The following is an 18224-nucleotide window of genomic DNA, read 5'->3' as shown; positions in this document are numbered from 1 at the left end:
TCTGTGCAACCCTCTAGGTAATTCTAACTTTCAGGAAATACGTTCAGAGTACATACAGTTAGCAAAATACAGAATGTGGGAAATTATAGTTTTCTTGTTTGTTTGTTTTTTCAGTAAATGGAAGATAAAAAGGGAGAAATCCATAGATTAAAAGAGACTTTCAGATATGTGTTAACAAAATGTGGTATGCATGGGTCTTCTTTGTATACTGGTTTGAACAAACTGTCAAAAAAACATAGTTTTCTCTTACCCATGAAAACTGAGGACATTGTCTAAATAATTTGATAATTAAGGAACTATAGAGTTCCAGAAAAACATCTAATTCTGCTTTATTAACTATGCCAAAGCCTTTGACTGTGTGGATCACAACAAACTGTGGAAAATTCTGAAAGAGATGGGACTACCAGACCACCTAACCTGCCTCTTGAGAAATCTGTATGCAGGTCAGGAAGCAACAGTTAGAATTGGACATGGAACAACAGACTGGTTCCAAATAGGAAAAGGAGTACGTCAAGGCTGTATATTGTCACCCTGCTTATTTAACTTATATGCAGAGTACATCATGAGAAACGCTGGGCTGGAGGAAACACAAGCTGGAATCAAGATTGCCAGGAGAAATATCAATAACCTCAGATATGCAGATGACACCACCCTTATGGCAGAAAGTGAAGAGGAGCTCAAAAGCCTCTTGATGAAAGTGAAAGAGGAGAGTGAAAAAGTTGGCTTAAAGCTCAACATTCAGAAAACTAAGATCATGGCATCCGGTCCCATCACTTCATGGGAAATAGATGGGGAAACAGTGGAAACAGTGTCAGACTTTATTTTTTGGGGCTCCAAAATCACTGCAGATGGTGACTGCAGCCATGAAATTAAAAGACACTCCTTGGAAGAAAAGTTATGACCAACCTAGATAGTATATTCAAAAGCAGAGACATTACTTTGCTGACTAAGGTCCGTCTAGTCAAGGCTATGGTTTTTCCTGTGGTCCTGTATGGATGTGAGAGTTGGACTGTGAAAAAAGCTGAATGCCGAAGAATTGATGCGTTTTGAACTGTGGTGTTGGAGAAGACTCTTGAGGGTCCCTTGGAGTGCAAGGAGATCCAACCAGTCCATTCTAAAGGAGATCAACCCTGGGATTTCTTTGGAAGGAATGATGCTAAAGCTGAAGCTCCAGTACTTTGGACACCTCATGTGAAGAGTTGACTCATTGGAAAAGACTCCGATGCTGGGAGGGATTGGGGGCAGGAGGAGAAGGGCACGACCGAGGATGAGATGGCTGGATGGCATCACGGACTCGATGGATGTGAGTCTGAGTGAACTCCGGGAGTTGGTGATGGACAGGGAGGCCTGGTGTGCTGTGATTGATGGAGTCGCAAAGAGTTGGACACGACTGAGCGACTGAACTGAACTGATAGTTACATTCTGAGGAGTAATGTGGTATTTTTATTTTAAAAAATAGTCCTTATCCTTTTTAAGAGATCTATAATAAGTATTTATGGATGAAATGTTGAGATTTGTTTTCAGGATAATCCACTTTGTATGCTTCCCACCTACATACAAGGATCCACCTGCAATGCAGGAGACCCTGGTTTGATTCCTGGGTTGGGAAGATCATTGGAGAAGGGATAGGCTACTCCCTCCGGTATTCTTGGGCTTGGCTGCAGGTATGGATGAAACAAAATAAGCCATGTGTTGACAATCGTTGATTGTAGTGTTCTCTCTGAATTTGTGTATGTTTTAGAATGGTCATACTTAAAAGTTAATGAAGTGAAGTACTTGCATACTCAGTCGTGTCCAACTTTACAACCCCCGTGGACTGTAGCCCACCAGGCTCCTTGTCCATGGAATTTTCCAGGCAAGAGTACTGGAGTGGTGCCATTTTCCTACTCCAGAGGATCTTCCCAACCCACGGATGGAACCTGCATCTCTTGTGTGTCTTATGCACTGGCAAGCAGATTCTTTACCAACAGTGCCGCTGGGAAGACCCCCAACTCCCCCCCTCCAAGAAAAGTTAATAGAGTGCTTGTATTTAATTTATCAACATTTCTTTTTTTCCCCTCAGATTAAGTGATATATAGTTCTAAATATTGAGAAAATTTAGCATAAATTTCTAAATTAAGATTAGTTTAAAATGCCTAGTGTGTAAAGGTATTGGTCATAAACTTTTATTTTTTTAAAGGAAAGTAAACATCTCTTAAACAGTTTTAACTAATTGGCTTCCTCTATTTTATTTCATTAAAAAACAGTACACCTAGAAAATCAATGAAAATAATTTTCATTAAGAAAGACCACAGACTGTATGACACAGGGAACCCAAAGCTGGTGCTCTGTGACAACCTAGAGGGGTGGGGTGGGGAGGGAGGTTGAAGAGTGAGGGGACATATGTATACTTACGGCTGATTTGTGTTGATGTATGGAAGAAACCATCACAATATTGTAAAGTAATTATGCTCCAATTAAAAATAAAATTAAACAGAAATTTCAGGTCTCCATTTGCAGTAGCTTAATGTCTTGTCAGCATATTAAGTATTTATATATAAATAGTAAAGTTCAACCATATTAAAGTAATTCCTTGCTCTGGATAATAAATTAGAAAATACTTTTAATATTACCATTACCATGGATAATATAAAAGTTTTAATTCTAAATAGAGTTCATTTCATTCTGATAGTGGATTAATTGTTACCTTTCAGTTGATTTGATAGTCCAAAGAAATTTGTATTAATTTCCACTTCATAGCTCCTTGGACCGAAACCTGCTGGTTCATATGAACAGTAGGGCAACCACATCCTCCAGTTTGCTTATCACTACCTTCTGGTAGAGTTGGGATTTGGACTCTGACATTCTGCCTCATTATGATTAATTAACCAAAGTATTCTTGCATATGAATGGGCCTTATTCTGTGATATTTTACCCTTGCTTTTCTTGCAGAATAGCTTACTATTTTGTCTTTTTATTTGAATATATGTAATGTAAATATTAATAGACCATATAAGTGTCTTTATAGGGAGTGAAGCCTTGGCATTTAACTTAGTGTTGCTTCATATTTTTGTAAAGTTTAGCTCTTGCCTAATGTTTAGTATTATTGGCAGTCTAGGGCATTTAAATAAGCCAGACAGAGAAAGACAAATATTGCATCATCTCATTTATATATGAAATCCAAAAAAGTTGAACTTACAGGAACAGAGTGTAGATGAATGGTTACCAGGGGTTGAGTGGTAGAGGAAATTGGGATATATTGGTCAGAGGATACAAATTAGCAATTTTAAGATAAATGCGTTCTGGGGATATAATGTTCAGCATGATGACTGTGATTAACAATACTGTATTATATACTTGAAATTTGCTTAGAGCGTATATCTGAAATGTTCTCACCACATACAAAAAAAGGTACCTATGTGAGACAGTGAATGTGTTAAGTCAGCCTTAATGTGTGGCAGTCATTTAACAATATATACACATATCAAGTCATCACATTGTACACCTTAACTTACACAGTGTGTTGTCAGTTATATTTCAGTAAAGGTAGGGGGAAAATCTGGCTAAAGTAATAAAATTGTGTGTCTGTAGGGGTGGTGTTGCTTGCGAGTGTCTGAGTGTATTTTAGAGTGGTCAGAATATCTCTGAAGAAATGAAGTGAAGGAGAGAGTCCATGAATTTCTGAGGAAAAGTATTACAAGGGGAGGGAGCAAGAACAGAGGCCCTGAATTAGGAATGAATTGGTTATGTTTGAGAAAGGGCACGAGGGTAATGTGAGAAAAGTGAGATGAAAGTTTCACGTAGAGTTTCTTAAACTCTATTAGGAACTCAGATTTTTTTCTGATTTTAATATTTTAAAAAGTGACAGGGGTTAAAAATCAGAGGAATATGTAACTTAAATTTTAGGAAGATTACTTAACTGTCATGTGAATAGACTGATGAGTCATTTAGGCTGGTGTAAAAGAAATTGCGGTTTTACATTGTTGAAATTTGCTGTTTCATATTGGAATACATTCTTAAATAAATGTGGTTATGTTATACATCATTTTAATGCACATTTTTCACTTTTTTTGCTAATACTTATTACTTGCTGTTTATTTTATGTTAGACTATAGAAATGATGCTAAACAAAAAGCAAATTTGAGTGATTTTTTTAATTTGAGTTTAAAATGAGTCATAAAGTAGCGGAGAACGACTCGCAACATCAATAACATTTGGCCCAGGAACTGCTAGCTAATGTACAGTGCAGAGGTGCTTCAAGAAGTTTTGCAAAGGAGATAAGAGCCTTGAAGATGAGCACAGTGGCTGGCCATTGGGAGTTAACAACGACCAATCGAGAGCAGTCGTGAAAGCTGATTCTGTGAAAACTACAGGAGAAATTGACCGTTCTATGGTCATTTGGCATTTGAAGCAAATTGGAAAGGTGAAAAAAGCTGATAAGTGAGTGCCTCATGAGCTGACTGCAAATCAGAAAAATCATTGTTTTGAAATGTTGTCTTATCTTACTGTACTCAACAACGACGAACCATTTCTCTATCAGATTGCGATGTGCGACGAAAAGTGGATTTTATATGACAACCAGTGACAACCAGCTCAGTTGTTGGAGCAAGAAGCTCCAAGGTACTTCCCAAAGTCAAATTTTCATCAAAAAAAGGTCATGGTCACTATTTGGTGGTCTGCTGCCCATTTGATCCCCTATTAGCTTTCTGAATCCTGGTAAAACCATTACATATGCTCATAGATGAGATGAACCGAAAACTGCAATGCCTGCAGGTGGCATCGGTCAACAGAAAGGGCCCAGTTCTTTTCCTCGACAGTGTCTATCCTCATATCGCTCAACCAACACTTCAAAAGTTGAACGAATTGGGCTATGAAGTTTTCCTCATCCAGCATTATTCACCTGACCCCTTGCCAACTGACTACCAGTTCTTCAAGCATCTTGACAACTTTTTGCAGGCAAAATGCTTCCACAACCAGCAGGAGGCAGAAAATGCTTTCCAAGAATTCCTCGAATCCCAAAGCATGGATTTTTATGCTACAGGAATAATAAATAAACAAACTTACTTCTTGTTGACAAAAATGTGTTGATTGTAATGGTTCCTATTTTGCTTAATAAAGATGTGTTTGAGCCTAGTTAATAATGATTTAAAATTCATGGCTGAAACTGCAGTTACTTTTGTACCAACATGTATGGATGTGAGAGTTGGACTGTGAAGAAAGCTGAGTGCCGAAGAATTGACGCTTTTGAACTGTGGTGTTGGAGAAGACTCTTGAGAGTCCCATGGACTGCAAGGAGATCCAACCAGTCCATTCTGAAGGAGATCAGTCCTGGGTGTTCTTTGGAAGGAATGATGCTAAAGCTGAAACTCCAGTACTTTGGCCACCTGATGTGAAGAGTTGACTCACTGGAAAAGACTCTGATGCTGGGAGGGATTGGGGGCAGGAGGAGAAGGGGACGACCGAGGATGAGATGGCTGGATGGCATCACCGACTCGACGAATGTGGGTTTGGGTGAACTCTGGGAGTTGGTGATGGACAGGGAGGCCTGGTGTGCTGCAATTCATGGGGTCGCAGAGTCAGACACAACTGAGCGACTGAACTGAACTGAATAGTTAGATATGGCTTTGGCTGCATATAACAGTTCCTTAAATGATTTGGAAGTTTATTATTCTTCCTTCCAGCTGTCTGGAGGTGTAGTTAGTCCACCATTCTTAGGGTGTGTCCTTGTCTGTATGGTTCAGAATGACTTGTCTTCTTCATTTTCAAGACAGGGTTGAGGAAGGGCCAAAGAGGGATGTGTCCATGACTTTTTGTGTGTGTGTGTGTGTTTTTTGTTCATGACTTTTGAAAATCTGGGTTGAAGTCACTCCGCCCCACATTGTGTTGTCCGGTACTTGCATTCCACACCTAGATTTGAGTTCACATTTTTTTTTTTTCATCTGTAGCTATATAATATTCAATTGTGTAAATATACTGGTTTTCTTAATATCTTTTTATTAGATAAGAAACCTTTAAACTTTTTTTTTGAGTAACATAATGAATATTTTCTTATATTATCAATAGTTTAAAGTTGAATAAAATTGAATTTGTACACTGGATTGTGTGTACATATCCATTTCGTGGCGGTGTTTTATTATTCCCATGTTTTTGCTGTCCAAAGTAGCAGGGAAAAAAACCATTGAAATGTGACTTTTTTTTTGCATTTGATCGTTTGTGAAATCAAACATCCTTTGTTGTTTCTTCCATACATTTTTATTATAGGATATTGAATGTGTACATAGAAGTCAGCAATAATATAATGAATATTTTTGTACCATCTCATAGTTTCTATAATTGTTGACTTATAGCCTGCCTTGCAATACTTAATCTCTATCTAAATTTCCTCATTATAACTTTGAAGCACATCTCCAACATCATATAATTTTATCTGTATTTCAGTATGCAAATGTTACTTTATATTTTCTGTTCAGTTGTTTTAATTCTTTTATGAGCTATCTGTGTCCATGATGTATTTTTCTCCATTTTTAGTAATTTTATATGATTTTAATATATAGATAGTAAATACAGGTCCAGTTTTCTGTTATAGATCTTAAGTTGGATAAAGGTAGTTAAATTTAGGGCATGTTAATTTTGAGATGAAACATACAGGTTGATGTTTAAAAGCAGTTATAAACAGACTGTGCTGCTGCTTTTCATTTATCAAAATGGGAGTGACTGATGAAGTCTTGGGAATGGATGATTTTATTCAGGGAGAGTTGGAGTGAAAAAGAAAAGCTCTAAAATGGTACTTATGAAATATTTAGGGGGTGGTCACAGAAAAAGACTGGAGAAGGAAATGGCAACCACTCCAGTATTCTTGCCTGGGAAATGTCTTGGACAGAGAAGCCTGGCAGGCTACATGGTCCATAGAATCTCAAGTCAGACATGGCCTAGCAACTGCACAACAGAAAGACTACGGAGAAACATTTTAGAAAAAAAGAGTCTGGAGAGAGCAGTATCTTAAGAGGGAAAGGTTAATAACATCTGATGTAGCAGAGAGGTCATGGAAGATGTAAACAAGTTTATTTGTTGGATTTTATGGTTAAGCAAATGAGGAAGGAGATGTAGACACAGGACACAGTACGCTGTAGGCTGCAAGACAGACCTGAGTTTGAATTATGACTCCCACTTAACCTTGCTGCGTTATGTTTGGAAATTTGCTTAGCTATTAGCAAATTTACGATTTGTTATCTATAACAATAGATAACTATCCTGAGGGTTAGTTATCCCACTTCTTAAATGGGAGTAATGATGCTTCCCTTTTAAGATTGCTGAGACATTTAACTGAGAGAATGATTAGCACTTGTTTGTGTCTTCTTTATAAATGATAGTTGCTGATATCATGTCTTGATACCTTAGTGGCTGATCTGAGATATCTGACTTCAAGTGATGTCTATTACATAAGTCATATCTATTGTTTGTGATACAATTGCTGTGCTAATTGATAACTCCTTTGATAGTCTAATGTAGATTGTTTCAATTTTAGCTTTCACTTTCATCCACTAATTGCCAAGGGTTCCAGGTTAAGAATGGAAAATGATTCAGGTAAAGAGAGTTTCTGCCTAAAATTTGTATAAAAAGAAGAGGAGGAATACAAAATTGACTTATAAGAAAGCAGTTTAAAGCAAGTCTGTTAGTGGAAAATATTCTTCATTTTCCTTTAAGAATATCTTAAACTCTTCATTCTTAGAGGATATTTTTGCTGGACAGGAATTTTTAAATTACGGTCCTTGTCTTTCAGCACTCAAAAATGTGCTTCACTGTTTCTGCCTTTCATGGTTTCTGATGAGAAACCCACATGAGTCACTTGAATTGTTGTTCTCCTAAGTGAAATAGTGTTTTTCCTTGGCTGCTTTCAAGATTTTAAAATTTTCTTTGGTTTTCAGTAATTTGGTTGTGATATATCTGTGTATAGATTTCCTTGAATTTATGTTGTTTGAGATTAATTGGTTCTCCTGAAATTGTACGTGTGTATCTTTCACCAAATTTGCTAAGCTTTTGCGGCTGTTGTTTATGTTTTGTGCATGCTTCTCTTTATTTTCTCATTTTGGGACTCTGGTGACATGCCCATTTCTCCCCCTATAACTTTCCTCTCTGTCAAATTGAATATTTTCTGTTGCTCAGTCTTCAGGTTCACTGATTCTCTTCTTCTGTTACCTCCATTCTGCAGTTGAGCCCCTCCAGAGAATTTTGGATTTTACTTTGGATTGTATTTTTTAGTTTTTAATTTTAATTTTGTTTTATACACCACACAGGTACACACACAATAGTATAATCAACCTTATTTTTTTTTATTTTCTCACTTGAGTCGTGTCCAACTCTGTGCGACCCCATAGACGGCAGCCCACCAGGCTCCCCCGTCTCTGGGATTCTCCAGGCAAGAACACTGGAGTGGGTTGCCATTTCCTTCTCCAATGCATGAAAGTGAAAAGTGAAAGGGAAGTCGCTCAGTCATATCTGACTCTTAGCGACCCCATGGACTGCAGCCTACCAGGCTCCTTCGTTCATAGGATTTTCCAGGCAAGAGTACTGGAGTGGGGTGCCATTGCCTCCTCCAATAATCAACCTTACTTCTTTGCTAATACTTCTGTTTTTTTCCCCCCAAGAATAGTCTTCTCGCTTCTTTTTTTTTTTTCCCCTCTTACTTCTTGCAGCATGGTTATAATAGCTGCCTTAAAATCTTTACCTGAAAATTCCAGCATTTGTGTCATCTCAAGTTTATTGTCTGTAGGTTGTCTTTTCCTTTGTTGAGTTACTGTCTTCATATGTCAAGTGATTTGGGTTTGTATATTAGACATTTTTTTCCTTTTGTGACATTTCTGTTGCAGTAAAACTTTGATACTGACTCATTTGAGTCCTATGGAGAATGTTGTTGGTACTTTATTTTGAGGGATTGGGGGTGCTTTTTAAGCAGGCATTTGGCCTTTTCGGTTCAGGACCCAAGTTTCGGCCTAACCTCTGTGCACTAAAATTCTAGTGTCTAGTTTTTAAAACTTTTGTTTCTGTCTGTCCTGCATATGCACCACTGAGTGCTAACTTTGGGAACCTGATAGTGTGTTTAGGGTCGTGTCCACATATGCTTAGTTCTTGGGTGACCCTAGGAGTGTTTGTCGAACTTCTTGGTGTCACTTTTTGAGCTTCTTTCTTTTTACAAGTTTCCTGATACTTTCTGGCTCCTAGAGAACTTTCTTCCTAGTCCTATGGCTAAATAACTCATGTTTTCATTTCAGCATTTTGCTACACACTTCCACAGCTGCATCTGCCTTTGATGCCAAGCAACAGGATGGTAGAAAAAGGATATAAACCTTAGGAATTCCCAGCACATTCATAGGATTGGAAGGAATCTGCTTTCTTGAAGTTTTAGGTCCCTGTCCAGTCACTGCTGGTATCATCACTGCCACAGTTGCTGCCTTTGAATTGCTTGGGAGTGGGGTCTGAGAGAAAGGGAAAAAACCAAGAGGATCTTCCTTGCCTTTTGGGGCCCCCTTGACTGCTTTTCAGACAGAAAAAGGAAAGACTTCTTTTGAAGCCATTTCTGTCTGCACTTACTGTGCAGTTCTGAATTGGGGCTGCTTTAGTTTGGACTGAGTGATCCTAGGGGAAATAAAACCAGGAAACTCACTGCTGAGTTAGTAGTACTTCTGGTTTTGGTTTCCTCCTCAAAACCAACTGCTTCCATTTTCAGAGTCCTCAGATAACTAGCTGCTCCATGTACTCTGTCCAGGTTTTTAGTCATATTCAAGAGGAGAGACAGGATAAACTTTGCTTATATCCTCTTTACCAGAACACAGATACTGTTTAGTTTCATTATATTGTTCATTTATTTTGGTTAAGAAATTACTGAGCATCCAAAATGTACTAGACTTTGTTTGGAAATGTAAAGGTGGATACTCTGAGCTATTTCCAGTAAGTCTATAGGTAGTTATGTTATGTGGGGTTGAAGGCAGAGAGTAAGCATAATTTCATATTATGAATTCATAATAATTAGTAATCTTTTTTGACTCATTTCTGCTTCAGGATTTGTGACTGAAGAAAAGAATGTCCTATTTAAAGAATGTCCCATTAATTTTTCATTTATTATCCCAAAATTTAAGGGATGAAAATTCTCTGGATTTGTATGTGCTGGATGAAATTAATACATAGCTATAGTAAGAATAAGAAATATAGTTTACATGTGTAATTATAAGAATTTAAGTAAGTAATTTGTTACTATATACTTGTTTCTCAGGTCTTAGAAAAATATCCCAATACACCCATGAGTCATAAAGAAATTCTTCAAGTTATCCAGAGAGAAGGACTAAAAGAAATCAGGTGAGTTATTTAAGTGTTATTTGTAATAATTATAATACTCAATTAGAATATTTTGTAGTATATAGCAGTCTTCAAAGATTATTTAGTAATAATTGCTTTATTAATTTATAATTTATTGAATTCAGATCTTTGGAGTTTTCAGTCATAGCACGGGTAAAAAACCAAAAGTAAGAAAAAATTTGTTATAAGACAGCTATCACCACACCCATGCACTTTAATTCTTAGGAAGCCTGGAGCCATTTTCATCTACATCTTTTCATGTAATAAGCTTGGTCATTAGCAAATAAAAAATACTCTAAACAGTTCAGAGAATGGTAGGTGTAGTAGATATAGTCTAGGAAAAAATAACCTTGGCCAAAAAGAATTGTATGTAAAGCAGTATGTGTTTTAAGTAATAGTCTTATGTTCAAATAAAACAGCCAGGGTCAATTATTATAGGACCAAAGATAAAACACACTTTAATTTCTAAGAGCTTTATTATATTACAACAGGACATAATAGTCACTGTTCATAGTCAAGACCCTCTGTCATCAAGAAATGTTAAAGTTATGTTCAATATACTTTATATGTTAAGGCAGAAATCTGGGTGTCTACATTAGAGACATTTTCATTACAAGAAAGAGGTTGCTGTGCTACTAGTTGTTCTCAGTCAGGGGTGAAATTTGTGTAACGGCCATAGGGTAAGTGTTCAGAATTTTGGGGGGCTATTTTTGATTATCACCATGACTAGAAAGGAGGGAGCACTATGGTGATAACGGGAACAGAACGAGGGTGCTAAGTGTCTTTCATGCACTGTGCTGGACAGCCCTTCACAGGGAAGAATTGTTCAGCTCAGATGTCAGTGGCGTTGCTGTTGAGAAATAGTGAGCTATATTGGAATATTTGTAGATGGATTCTATATTTTTTGATGAATAGCCATTGCACATTCGAGATAAATGTGAAGTAAAAGTTTATCTCTGAATAATTAATATGTCTCTGAAAAATATGTGAACATTTGTAAATTAAACCATTAAAATGTGTGAAGAATGAGTCTTTAAACATATTTCTTGTAAATTATTAAAAGATTAATCACTCTTAATTTATCAATGACATTATTCAAAAGTTTTATTTGAGTTTGACTAGACTTACTAGATTAAGATTAAAGCATAATATTGTAATCCTAGATATTTGTATAGGCTACAGGAGAAAATGATAGTGATTTTAGTTACTTTGAGGAACAAATTCTGCTAAGGCATTTAATATCTTTTTTATGACACTATAGAATTTTCTAGAATAGGAATAAGCAAGAGATATCAGTTCTTTTCATAAAATTAGACTTTTGATACACACTGAGGAAATAGACCAGGAAACCTGGTATAAAGAGATCAAACTCTTAACAATGCCCTAGGTCTAAATGACAATTGCAGGATCATCCATCTCTAACATAGTAAGGCTCTGTGGCTGTAAACTTGTCATTATTATTTCTAGAGAGTAGGCAGGAACAGTGAATGAGAAAGAATACTAAATAAGAACAGAAGGGGGAAAAAAAAAGGAAGAACTTAAAAAAATGTAGCAAGATGGTGGAGTCATCAAAAATAGCTTCTGGCTTCACTTAGTGACAACTTACAAATAGCTGTTCTTGATTAAGCTATTGTGGTAATACAGTTATGTGACCACAAAGCAGTACTTTTAAAGTCACCAGTGACTTCCATTGTGTTCAGTTCAGTTCAGTCGCTCAGTCGTGTCCGACTCTGTGACCCCATGAATCGCAGCACGCCAGGCCTCCCTGTCCATTACCAACTCCCGGAGTTCACTCAGACTCAGATCCATGGAGTCAGTGATGCCATCCAGCCATTTCATCCTCTGTCGTGCCCTTCTCCTCCTGCCCCCAATCCCCCCCAGCATCAGAGTCTTTTCCAATGAGTCAGCTCTTTGCATGAGGTGGCCAAAGTACTGGAGTTTCAGCTTTAGCATCATTCCTTCCAAAGAAATCCCGGGGCTGATCTCCTTCAGAATGGATTACGGAACTTAGTTTTGCCCGTCTTACCGTTCAGCATTATTTAACACAGATGACTGCTATTAATACTTCCTTCTTGAAATGTTTCCTTAGTTGAAGTATCCACAGACGTTCCTAATTTTCTTTCTTTCTCTGTAAACTTTTCTTCTCAGTTCTTTTGCTTATTATCTTCTCTCCAGCTCAAGTGCAATATTGTCCATTCCCGTAACTTTGGAGAGGGGTCACTTTTGTTAGTTTCCCGTTTTGTAGGGATGGGCATTCCCACCTAGCTTTTGTATATGCTGACCCCTGTACTCAGTTAACTCTTATTTTTTTCAGGTGTCAACTTGAGTATGTCTTTTTCAGAGATCTTTGACTTCCTGATCTATTAATAGATCACATTTTCCATTTTTATTTTCTGTGTTCTTTTTTCATAGGACTTAAGATTTGAAATTGCATATTGTTTTGGTCTTAAAATCATGTATCTTCTCTATAGCTTACATTAAGCTAGTAGCTCCATGAAGGCAGGACATTATCTCCATCCACTTGGCATTCTCCTTCCCCTCCCCCATTCCCCCCCAGGCTTGGCAGCAATAGACATTGCTAACCTACTTGTTAATGAGTATATGAAGTATCAGTGATTGGAAGGTCATATTCACATGTAATTATAGCTTACCTTCTTGCTGCATGACATGTCACATGGTAGGTAGTCTTAACAATCTCTAGACCTTTTAGGTAGATTATGAGATGAAATAGATACTTTGCTTATTGAAGCTGTGCTCCTTTTTAAAGTTTTACTTTCATTCCTTAATCCTTAATACAAGCTTTTCCACTTTTTCCATTTTCTTTCTTCCCCCCATTTTGAAGAATCTTGCTTAATTTTGGTTATTTCCTACTATATTGTTTCATTTTAAAATATAGTAAAATGGATGCTGCTCCAATATCTGTCAGCAGATGAATGGATAACTAAAGTGTGGTATATACAGTCTGTGGAATATTGTTCAACCCTAAGGAGTGAGATTCTGATATATGCTACATAGATGAACCTTAAAAACACACTAAGTGAGTATGTGTATAATTGATTCACTGAACTATACATGGAAAGTAACACACATTGTAAATCAACTATAATACAACAAAAATTTTAAAAAAGAATATGAAAGAATGTATATATATATAGATAGATATCTAAACACATGTTGAGTGAAATAAGCAGACAGAAAAAGGCAAATATTATACAGTTCCACATACATGAGATACCTAGAATAGGCAAACTCATAGAGACAGGAGATGGCATAGAGGTTATCAGCGGCTGAGAGTAGGGAGAATAGGGACTTACTGTTTAATCGGTACAGAGTTTCTCTCTAGGATGATGAAAAGTTCTAGAAATGGATAGTGGTAATGGTTGCACAACATTGCAAATCCGCTTAATGCCATTGAATAGTACACTTAAAATGGTTAAAATGGTAACTTGTATATTATGTATATATTTTACCATAACCAGTCAACAAAAAGAAGTATTAAAAATGAAGTGATTGGCTCCTGGTTGAGAAAGATTGTAGTCCCTTTGAGAAGTTAGGTGGTAAGATTGAAAATCATTTACCCAAAGTATGGAATTTTGAATGAATTAATTAGAAACATGTACAGTATTTTAGAATATTATAACATTTGAATTAAATGCTCCTTATAACTACAAAACATACCAGCATTTTAGAAAACAGAAAAAGAAGGTCCGTGAATTTCCCCCTCACAATAACTTATGATTTCATGCATTCCATTTTGTTTGTTTGTTTTTAATTCCTAAGTGAATCCCGTTTAAAGATAAGAGTTTCCCAGGAAAGTCCCAGGGAAGAAAGAAGATAAGGATTTTGTTGTTTCAGGTGAAAAGAACATTTTGGAGTATTCTAAAAGTAGCTTAGTTCTGTTGAGAACAGATAAGAAGATGTGAAAAGAGTTGGAATAACCTTTGGGAAGAAGAAAAGATAAAAAGTTTTTTTAAAAAAAGAATTTGGAACTTTTTAGGTTGTAACAGTTATTGGTAATTTAGATAGATGCCCTGGGGTATTTGGTCATGTTTTAAAAAAAAGTTTCTGTACTATTTGCCAATAAATAGTTATTTCAGAAAATTTTAAATGGTTTTTAAAAATTTGTTGTGACTTCTCACCCTTGTTAAATTTTTCATGCCTAAAATACAGCCTAATTGTTTTTTCTCTTAACTTACATAGGAATGGTAACTGGGCAATAGTTCCCTAGTCTTGAGCTCTTTGACACAGAATTGCTTGTTCCAAAGTTGAAGTTCTGTCAGAACCTTTACAAAAAATTCTGTAAGCTTTTAATCATTTATTTTTACCTATATCATTTCCTTTTTAAAGTTAGTATTGTTCACTGAGTAAAGATTTTATTTATTGGGTTGACTTGGTTGAAAAACCCCCATTCTCACTTTAGCTTATGGGTTCTAGATCATGTTGTACATTTATGTGACTCTAAATATTAAAAGGATAACTATTTTTGTTTTCCTCTCAAGACACTACAAATGAAATCAAGGATTTGGAGAGACATGTATCCATTTGAGAGACATGATACCATTTGACTACTTCAGTTTCTAAGAGAAATTATTCAGGGTTTTATTTTATCTTGAATCAGTGTAACTTGTGTAGCAAATGTCTGTCCTTAGCCATCAGTATTTAAAATAGTCTTTAAAACACTTAACATGTTTCCTTTTTGTCTGATGATGTAGATTTTCCAGTTTACAGGAAGGCTAACTCAGTGCTCCCCTCCCCTCTATTGCTCTTTTCTCCTCACTGGAGTCAGTACTTCCTGTGATTGCAAAGTATCCCATCAGGCATGCATACAAACCCCAGAGGTAATTCAGACTCCAGCCTCCTGAATATACTCACGCAGCTTCTCTGAGCTGTTTCTGGGCCTTGGGGCATTCTTTTTTTTTTTAATCTTTTAAAATTAGGTGTGTGAAAGATACCTATCTTTGAGTTATAGTTCTGTAGTTCTCAGGGTCCAGTCAGTAGACAGAAGCTACCAATACATGGTTTAACAGGGAAGTTAGGAAGTTAACTGTTAATTAACTGATTGATATTAACTGGTAACCAAGAATTAACTATTAAAAGGTAAAGATAACATCGAATACAGTAATTACAGACTTGGGAAGCAACTGTAGGACTAAGGCAGTGTGCCCTAGGAAAGAATAACTTTCCTGTTCCCAGATTCAGCTCTCCGTGGAGAAGGTGGGGCTCTGGTTCAGTGAATGACAGAGTTCTCTGGTGCCATAGCCTGAGGTGGCGCATCAGAGGCCACCTTCTGGGTACTAAAAGAACTTGCTGGAAAGCCTCCTGCTGGGTGTTCAGCTGGGGAGCCAGCTGAGCCACCAGCAGAATTTTCCAGGGAGGTACCCTTAGGCTTTCTGCTGAACATTGCTGAAGGGTGAGCCACTATAGAGTGTCCCTCATACTGTTGGGTGCTGCAAGCTCAAGAAGAAGCAGGCTAGAGTACACTAAAACCAGAAAGGAAAGACCCCATTTTTTCTTTTTGCAGTGTCCTCCCAGCACTCTACTGACAAAAGGTAACATTGAGCCAGCTGGCAAAGGAGAAATGTTTCTAGAATCCAACTTCATTATCACAGAGAAGGGCAAAGAAGGTTGGATTTGGAGCTAAAACTCAATAAATCGATAACTGGCACAGAAAGCGTCAGTAATTTTTCCTGAATAACAGGTCATTGACTGGTCCCATGTACCACTTTTGTTTAGTTGATTTCTTTCCATCTGTGCCCCAGCTAAACTGGTACAGTGCTGTTGCCTGTTTAGGATCTGAAATTTCTTCTCTGTACTCAAGACATTAAGCCATCATTTATCCTCATCTCTTACAAAAGAATCTTGAAATCTTTCAAAGTCAACTGAGATATTACCTCCACAAAGCTGGTGGCTTTTTCCTTTTCAGTTCAACATATCTTCCCTCTCTCAATATTTTTCTCTTTTAAAGAAGATTTGGCATGCAGGATCTTAGTTCTCGACCAGGGATCAAACCTCGAGGGGAGTTTCCTGTTTTGTTCCTGTTATTGGTGATTTTTATTTTCTCTTTTATCTTTATCAGTCTTGCTAGAGATTTGTTAATTTTTTTTTTTTTTTTTTTAGCGACCAGAGTTTTGTTTCTTTGCTTTTTCTCTATTGTTATTGTCATTGTTTTTTCCACTTAAAAAAATCCATTTTATGACTATGATGAGGATATGGTCTCTGTTGGGATTTTAAATGTTCCATACATGCTTGAAAAGCCTGTGTGTATGTTTTCTCCTGGTTTGGGGGTAGAGTGTTCGGTAAATGTAAGGTCATTTTGGTTAACAGGGTTGTTCACATCTTCTGTACCATTATTGGTTTTCCCGTCTATTTGTTTTATTGATTATTGAAAGAAAGGTGTTGAAGTTTCCAAGTATGGTTGTGTCTTTATTTCTCTTTTCGGTTATTTAGTTTTTTGCTTCAAGTATTTTGAATATTTACTGTTAGGTGCATATTCATTAAGGGCATTAAATTCTCTTAGTTGACCCTATTATCATTCTGTAATTACCCTGTTTATCCCTGGTGTTATTCTTCTTGTATGTTTATAGTGGTTGCTCTAGTGATTGTAATATATACCCAACCTTTCACAGAATTCTTAGGATTAATATTTTACTGTCTTTAATAAAATGTAGAAGCCTTACAACCATTTAGGTCCCTTTATCCACCCTCTATCTGTTATAGTTGTCATATGTGTTACATCTCACACATGGACTTCCCCACCAGACGATGTTATTATTTGCTTTCTGGCCATAAAGAGCTGAAAGACTATTTTTACCCGGATGTTCACCATTTCATTTGCTCTTCATTCTTCCCTTAAGTTCCACATTTCCCTCCAGTATCGTCTCCCTTCAGCCTGAAACACTTCCCTTTCAGTATTTCTTCAAGAACTGCTCTGCTGGTGATGAATTCTTAGTTTTCCTTCCTTTGAGAATGTCCTTTGGGAGGGGTAGAGGAGGGGAGGCTTTCATTTCGAAGAATTTTTTTGTTGGATACAGAATTTGGTATTGATAGCTCTTGTATTTCAGTACTTTAAAAATGTTGCTTTACTGCCTTCTTACCTCCATGGTTTTTGGTGAGAAGTACATGCTTGTTTCAATTATTGCCCTCCTGTAAGTAATCCTGATACACTGTTTTCTCTGGTTGCTTTCAAGATCATTTCTTTTTGCTTAGTTTACAGCAGTTTGATTTTTTAAAAAACATATCTAGGTGTGGATTTGTTTGTGTTTAAATCTCTTTAGCATTCCCTGAGCTTCTTGAATCTATAGCTTTATATATTTTGCCAAATTTGGCAGATTTTCAGCCATTCTTCAAATATTTTTTCTTCACTACATTCTTTGTCTTCTTCCAGTGTCATGAGTGTGCTCATTTTTCCTCAGCCTTTTTCTGTCTGTATTCCAGATGGGATGATTTCTGTTGTTCCTTTGTCACATGCTCTGACACTTTGTTCTGCATTCAGCCACTGAGCCCATCCAGTGAAATTTTACAAATTTCTGATATTATATCCTTTAATTCCAAAATTTGTGTTTCTGTTTTTTTTTTTTTAATAGTTTTTGTTTCTTTGCTGAAAACTTCTGTCTTCCCATTTATTTCAAGTTATCTTTGCCGCATGGATATAGTAATAATGCTTTAAAGTTTCTGACTGTTAAGTCCAGCATCTGGGTAATCTCAGAATTAGAAACTGTTGATTGTTTTTTCCTTGAGAATCTATCACATTTTCCTGAACCTTAGATTATTGAGAAATTTAAGGTAGTATTCTGGATATTTTGAATAATATATTGTTTTAGGTTCTGTTTTTCTTCTAAAAGCTTCTGTAGAATACTGATTTCTTTCTTTTTTTACAGTAAATAGCCCAGCTAGTC

At 36.6% G+C, this 18224-nt stretch overlaps 1 protein-coding gene across 1 annotated transcript in view; it reads left to right on the top strand.

The window, feature by feature from the left end:
* ASXL2 (ASXL transcriptional regulator 2) overlaps positions 1–18224 on the top strand; it is a 107319-nt gene that overhangs the window by 31644 nt on the left and 57451 nt on the right. The window contains exons 2-3 of the mRNA XM_068977773.1: positions 10247–10329; positions 14032–14034. Of these exons, the coding sequence (XP_068833874.1) occupies positions 10247–10329; positions 14032–14034 (86 nt within the window). The remainder of the gene's footprint in view (positions 1–10246; positions 10330–14031; positions 14035–18224) is intronic.

This window comes from Capricornis sumatraensis, chromosome 1, assembly GCF_032405125.1.
Source record: "Capricornis sumatraensis isolate serow.1 chromosome 1, serow.2, whole genome shotgun sequence".
Lineage (NCBI taxonomy): Eukaryota > Metazoa > Chordata > Mammalia > Artiodactyla > Bovidae > Capricornis > Capricornis sumatraensis.
The sequence above is the reverse complement of the archived record's forward strand: the minus strand, read 5'-3'. Positions and strand labels throughout refer to the sequence as shown.